The sequence below is a fragment of the Gobio gobio genome, assembly GCF_949357685.1.
Source record: "Gobio gobio genome assembly, chromosome: 3".
Taxonomy (NCBI): domain Eukaryota; kingdom Metazoa; phylum Chordata; class Actinopteri; order Cypriniformes; family Gobionidae; genus Gobio; species Gobio gobio.
Window position 1 is genome coordinate 1,519,336 of NC_137099.1, and position 7,500 is coordinate 1,526,835.

The window sequence follows — 7,500 nt, forward strand, 5'->3', positions numbered from 1 at the left end:
CTCTTAAGGTAGCTCTCTTAAGGTAGCTCTCTTAAGGTAGTTCTCTTAAGGTAGCTCTCTTAAGGTAGCTCTCTTAAGGTAGCTCTCTTAACTCTTAAGGTAGTTCTCTGTAGCTCTCTTAAGGTAGTTCTCTTAAGGTAGTTCTCTTAAGGTAGTTCTCTAATAGCTATTGCTATTAATAATTTATTCATTTATCAATTTCCACACGTTTGAAATATTATACACTACTGATGTTAATGAACTGAATATATATTTTGTTTGTAGGTTGTTGTTTTTTTTAGAAATGTATGCAGTTATATAGTATAAAACTTTAAAGGCCGTTTTCTCAAAATGAGTTTCTCACTTCAGGAGAACTCTTCCAGTCTTACACTGAACTATATTCTGAAGGCTTTTCCCGAGGGATTTGTTGATATATCATTCCTATCCTGAGTTAAAGGTCCTTTAACTTAAAAAAAAATGGTGGAAATTGATTTAAGGCTATTGTCAGTATTTACTAAAGCACAAAATAAGATACCCAGAATCCCCTCAGTGAAAGCCCTCTCATCTAACATGTCAAAAAAATAGTACCAAGAATTTTAATCATGGTCCAATTTACCAGATTTTGTTTTTGGAAAAATATGCAAATTAGCGTATATTTAAGTATACACGGCCTCATTTGCATATTAAAACATTAATTTACACAAAACTTGTAATACATTTTTTTTTCTTATGTTTATGCCAGTAATAAACTGGAGAAGTTTCACAGTGAAAAAAAAATTTTGTGTCTGCCCTTAAGAGTTCCTTTCACTGGAACTAACCCCTGAAAAACAACCCCACCCCATAATCCCCCCTCCACCAAACTTTACACTTGGCATAATGCAGTCAGGCAAGTCAACTGCCAAACCCAGACTCGTCCATGGGATTGTCAGACAGAGAAGCGTGATTGGTCACGTCTCCACTGAAGTCCAGTGGTGGCGCACTTTACCCCACTGCATCCCACGCTTTGCATCGCACTTGGTGATGTAAGGCTTGAATGAGCTGCACAATGCTTTTGGCAATGTAGTGTATGATGTGAGATCAAGAAAAATGGCCCTGTTGTGATGTGAAGGCCACTGACCTCTGACCTTTAAGGTTTGAATGACGTACCGTCCGTGCTGAGGTTAGCTGAGGGCATGTAGGCCTCCATGCGGACCCCAGAGAAGCTGATGGTCACTCCGGCATCCAGACTGATGAGGGTGGAGCTCAAACACCTGTAGGTGGTGTTGACCCGCGCTGAAATCCCCGACGCATTCGTCATCACGACCACGAGTCCTGTGGAGGAAACACACCTGAGCGGACGCTCGTCTGGGACTGTGTGTGTGTGTGTGTGTGTGAGAGACTGACAGGGTTCCCACTCTTTTTCAGCAGCCATTTTCCAGTACATTTTCAATTTTACTACGGCGGGAATAAAAGACAAGGATCACGCCAACTATTGCTTTCTCAATCACGCCAACTATTGCTTTCTCAATCACGCCAAATATTGCTTTCTCAATCACGCCAAATATTGCTTTCTAAATCACGCCAAATATTGCTTTCTAAATCACGCCAAATATTGCTTTCTAAATCAGGCCAAATATTGCTTTCTAAATCACGCCAAATATTGCTTTCTAAATCACGCCAAATATTGCTTTCTAAATCACGCCAAATATTGCTTTCTAAATCACGCCAAATATTGCTTTCTAAATCACGCCAAATATTGCTTTCTAAATCACGCCAAATATTGCTTTCTCAATCAGGCCAAATATTGCTTTCTAAATCACGCCAAATATTGCTTTCTAAATCACGCCAAATATTGCTTTCTAAATCAGGCCAAATATTGCTTTCTAAATCAGGCCAAATATTGCTTTCTAAATCAGGCCAAATATTGCTTTCTAAATCACGCCAAATATTGCTTTCTAAATCACGCCAAATATTGCTTTCTAAATCACGCCAAATATTGCTTTCTAAATCAGGCCAAATATTGCTTTCTCAATCACGCCAAATATTGCTTTCTAAATCACGCCAAATATTGCTTTCTAAATCAGGCCAAATATTGCTTTCTAAATCAGGCCAAATATTGCTTTCTAAATCAGGCCAAATATTGCTTTCTCAATCACGCCAAATATTGCTTTCTAAATCACGCCAAATATTGCTTTCTAAATCACGCCAAATATTGCTTTCTAAATCAGGCCAAATATTGCTTTCTAAATCAGGCCAAATATTGCTTTCTAAATCAGGCCAAATATTGCTTTCTAAATCACGCCAAATATTGCTTTCTAAATCACGCCAAATATTGCTTTCTAAATCACGCCAAATATTGCTTTCTAAATCACGCCAAATATTGCTTTCTAAATCACGCCAAATATTGCTTTCTAAATCAGGCCAAATATTGCTTTCTAAATCAGGCCAAATATTGCTTTCTAAATCACGCCAAATATTGCTTTCTAAATCACGCCAAATATTGCTTTCTAAATCACGCCAAATATTGCTTTCTAAATCACGCCAAATATTGCTTTCTCAATCAGGCCAAATATTGCTTTCTCAATCACGCCAAATATTGCTTTCTAAATCACGCCAAATATTGCTTTCTAAATCACGCCAAATATTGCTTTCTAAATCACGCCAAATATTGCTTTCTAAATCAGGCCAAATATTGCTTTCTAAATCAGGCCAAATATTGCTTTCTAAATCAGGCCAAATATTGCTTTCTAAATCAGGCCAAATATTGCTTTCTAAATCAGGCCAAATATTGCTTTCTAAATCAGGCCAAATATTGCTTTCTAAATCAGGCCAAATATTCCTTCTAAATCAGGCCAAATATTGCTTTCTAAATCACGCCAAATATTGCTTTCTAAATCACGCCAAATATTGCTTTCTAAATCACGCCAAATATTGCTTTCTAAATCACGCCAAATATTGCTTTCTAAATCACGCCAAATATTGCTTTCTAAATCACGCCAAATATTGCTTTCTTAATCACGCCAAATATTGCTTTCTAAATCAGGCCAAATATTGCTTTCTAAATCACGCCAAATATTGCTTTCTAAATCAGGCCAAATATTGCTTTCTAAATCAGGCCAAATATTGCTTTCTAAATCACGCCAAATATTGCTTTCTAAATCACGCCAAATATTGCTTTCTAAATCACGCCAAATATTGCTTTCTAAATCAGGCCAAATATTGCTTTCTAAATCAGGCCAAATATTGCTTTCTAAATCAGGCCAAATATTGCTTTCTAAATCAGGCCAAATATTGCTTTCTTAATCACGCCAAATATTGCTTTCTAAATCACGCCAAATATTGCTTTCTAAATCAGGCCAAATATTGCTTTCTAAATCAGGCCAAATATTGCTTTCTAAATCAGGCCAAATATTGCTTTCTAAATCACGCCAAATATTGCTTTCTAAATCACGCCAAATATTGTTTTCTAAATCAGGCCAAATATTGCTTTCTAAATCAGGCCAAATATTGCTTTCTAAATCAGGCCAAATATTGCTTTCTAAATCACGCCAAATATTGCTTTCTAAATCACGCCAAATATTGCTTTCTAAATCACGCCAAATATTGCTTTCTAAATCAGGCCAAATATTGCTTTCTAAATCAGGCCAAATATTGCTTTCTAAATCAGGCCAAATATTGCTTTCTAAATCAGGCCAAATATTGCTTTCTAAATCAGGCCAAATATTGCTTTCTAAATCACGCCAAATATTGCTTTCTAAATCACGCCAAATATTGCTTTCTAAATCACGCCAAATATTGCTTTCTAAATCAGGCCAAATATTGCTTTCTAAATCACGCCAAATATTGCTTTCTAAATCACGCCAAATATTGCTTTCTAAATCACGCCAAATATTGCTTTCTAAATCACGCCAAATATTGCTTTCTAAATCACGCCAAATATTGCTTTCTAAATCACGCCAAATATTGCTTTCTAAATCACGCCAAATATTGCTTTCTAAATCACGCCAAATATTGCTTTCTCAATCACGCCAAATATTGCTTTCTAAATCACGCCAAATATTGCTTTCTTAATCACGCCAAATATTGCTTTCTAAATCACGCCAAATATTGCTTTCTAAATCACGCCAAATATTGTTTTCTAAATCAGGCCAAATATTGCTTTCTAAATCACGCCAAATATTGCTTTCTAAATCACGCCAAATATTGCTTTCTAAATCACGCCAAATATTGCTTTCTAAATCACGCCAAATATTGCTTTCTAAATCACGCCAAATATTGCTTTCTAAATCACGCCAAATATTGCTTTCTAAATCACGCCAAATATTGCTTTCTAAATCACGCCAAATATTGCTTTCTAAATCACGCCAAATATTGCTTTCTAAATCACGCCAAATATTGCTTTCTAAATCACGCCAAATATTGCTTTCTAAATCACGCCAAATATTGCTTTCTTAATCACGCCAAATATTGCTTTCTAAATCACGCCAAATATTGCTTTCTAAATCATGCAAATATTGCTTTCTAAATCATGCCAAATATTGCTTTCTAAATCAGGCCAAATATTGCTTTCTAAATCAGGCCAAATATTGCTTTCTAAATCAGGCCAAATATTGCTTTCTAAATCAGGCCAAATATTGCTTTCTAAATCATGCCAAATATTGCTTTCTAAATCATGCAAATATTGCTTTCTAAATCATGCCAAATATTGCTTTCTAAATCATGCAAATATTGCTTTCTAAATCACGCCAAATATTGCTTTCTAAATCACGCCAAATATTGCTTTCTAAATCACGCCAAATATTGCTTTCTAAATCACGCAAAATATTGCTTTCTTAATCACGCCAAATATTGCTTTCTAAATCACGCCAAATATTGCTTTCTAAATCATGCAAATATTGCTTTCTAAATCATGCCAAATATTGCTTTCTAAATCACGCCAAATATTGCTTTCTAAATCACGCCAAATATTGCTTTCTAAATCATGCAAATATTGCTTTCTAAATCATGCCAAATATTGCTTTCTAAATCATGCCAAATATTGCTTTCTAAATCATGCCAAATATTGCTTTCTAAATCACGCCAAATATTGCTTTCTAAATCATGCAAATATTGCTTTCTAAATCATGCCAAATATTGCTTTCTAAATCATGCCAAATATTGCTTTCTAAATCATGCCAAATATTGCTTTCTAAATCACGCCAAATATTGCTTTCTAAATCACGCCAAATATTGCTTTCTAAATCACGCCAAATATTGCTTTCTAAATCACGCCAAATATTGCTTTCTAAATCATGCCAAATATTGCTTTCTAAATCATGCAAATATTGCTTTCTAAATCATGCCAAATATTGCTTTCTAAATCATGCCAAATATTGCTTTCTAAATCACGCCAAATATTGCTTTCTAAATCACGCCAAATATTGCTTTCTAAATCACGCCAAATATTGCTTTCTAAATCATGCCAAATATTGCTTTCTAAATCATGCAAATATTGCTTTCTAAATCATGCCAAATATTGCTTTCTAAATCATGCCAAATATTGCTTTCTAAATCATGCCAAATATTGCTTTCTAAATCACGCCAAATATTGCTTTCTAAATCACGCCAAATATTGCTTTCTAAATCACGCCAAATATTGCTTTCTAAATCACGCCAAATATTGCTTTCTAAATCATGCCAAATATTGCTTTCTCAATCACGCCAAATATTGCTTTCTAAATCACGCCAAATATTGCTTTCTAAATCATGCCAAATATTGCTTTCTAAATCATGCCAAATATTGCTTTCTAAATCACGCCAAATATTGCTTTCTAAATCACGCCAAATATTGCTTTCTAAATCACGCCAAATATTGCTTTCTCAATCACGCCAAATATTGCTTTCTAAATCACGCCAAATATTGCTTTCTAAATCACGCCAAATATTGCTTTCTAAATCACGCCAAATATTGCTTTCTAAATCATGCCAAATATTGCTTTCTAAATCAGGCCAAATATTGCTTTCTAAATCATGCAAATATTGCTTTCTAAATCATGCCAAATATTGCTTTCTAAATCATGCCAAATATTGCTTTCTAAATCATGCCAAATATTGCTTTCTAAATCATGCCAAATATTGCTTTCTAAATCACGCCAAATATTGCTTTCTAAATCATGCAAATATTGCTTTCTAAATCATGCAAATATTGCTTTCTAAATCATGCCAAATATTGCTTTCTAAATCATGCCAAATATTGCTTTCTAAATCATGCCAAATATTGCTTTCTAAATCATGCAAATATTGCTTTCTAAATCATGCCAAATATTGCTTTCTAAATCACGCCAAATATTGCTTTCTAAATCACGCCAAATATTGCTTTCTAAATCATGCCAAATATTGCTTTCTAAATCACGCCAAATATTGCTTTCTAAATCATGCCAAATATTGCTTTCTAAATCATGCCAAATATTGCTTTCTAAATCACGCCAAATATTGCTTTAAGTCTTTAAAAGTCGTCCAGTTTATGGCCTTAACAATCCAGCATTTTTCAACATGAGCTCTTAATCACACATTATGACTATGGAAGCTTGTTTACTCCACAGAATAGAAAGAAAAGGTCATTGTGACTTTATCTCGCTATTCTGACTTTTTACATATTTGTGATATAAACGCGAAAATTGTCGCAATTCTTTTTTTCCCCTCAGAATTGGACTTTATAACTTGCAATTGCAGATCTCACAATTCTGAGAAAAGAAGTCACAATCGCAAGATATAAACTCGCAACTGCGCAAAAAAAGTCAATTGTGAAGAAAAGACTTGCGAGTTTATATCACGCAATTCTGACTTTATAACACACAAATGTGACTTTATATCAAAATGATGTGATTAGGGAGCAGCTCACGAGTTAACATTCACTGAGCAGTTATAGCATTAAACATTAAACATCATTATTCAAAAATACTACACACACACGCACATCAAACATTCCTGAACATGTGCTTCTGCAACTAGCGCTGATTGTTTGGGCCAGCGATAAACTCGTTATACTCGGCTAAAGAAATAACTTTTTTTAAAAATAATTTTCCCAGACGACAACAAGATTTTCCAGGACATTTTCTCTAATTTTCCATGTTTTCTAGGACGAGTGGGAACCCTGTGTGTGTCTGTGAGTGTGTGTGTGTGTGTGTGTGTGAGTGTGTGTGTGTCTGTGAGTGTGTGTGTGTCTGTGAGTGTGTGTGTGTGTGTGTGTGTGTGTGTGTGTGTGTGTGTGTGACTGACCTGCGCTGGAGGACTGTGGGAAGCTGTCCGTGTCGCTGAGGTTGTACTGGAGGCTGAGGTTGGCCACCCTGTAGAGACGCCCATCGCTGGAGAACTGGAGTGAGATCATGTGACCCTCACCGAACACCAGATCCAGCCCTGGAGGAAGACCAGAGCCGCCACACGAGCTCCCGCCGCCCACCACTGCTGAGGACGGCAGCGGAAACACCGCCTCACGCTACACACACACACACACACACACACATCAATAACACTGTGGCAAATAACTAAATCATTAGTTCTTTC

The 7,500-nt window shown here is 35.6% G+C and overlaps 1 protein-coding gene across 2 annotated transcripts in view; it reads right to left on the minus strand.

Moving 5' to 3' along the window:
- lamp1a (lysosomal associated membrane protein 1a) overlaps nucleotides 1-7,500 on the minus strand; it is a 19,314-nt gene that overhangs the window by 5,930 nt on the left and 5,884 nt on the right. For both annotated transcript variants that reach the window (XR_013816191.1, XM_079812313.1), the window contains exons 3-4: nucleotides 7,216-7,432; nucleotides 1,126-1,290 (exon numbers count right to left, since the gene is read on the minus strand). Coding sequence is in view for 1 of the 2 variants with exons in the window: in XM_079812313.1 (XP_079668439.1) it covers nucleotides 1,126-1,290; nucleotides 7,216-7,432 (382 nt within the window). In the remaining variant the exon portion in view is untranslated. The remainder of the gene's footprint in view (nucleotides 1-1,125; nucleotides 1,291-7,215; nucleotides 7,433-7,500) is intronic.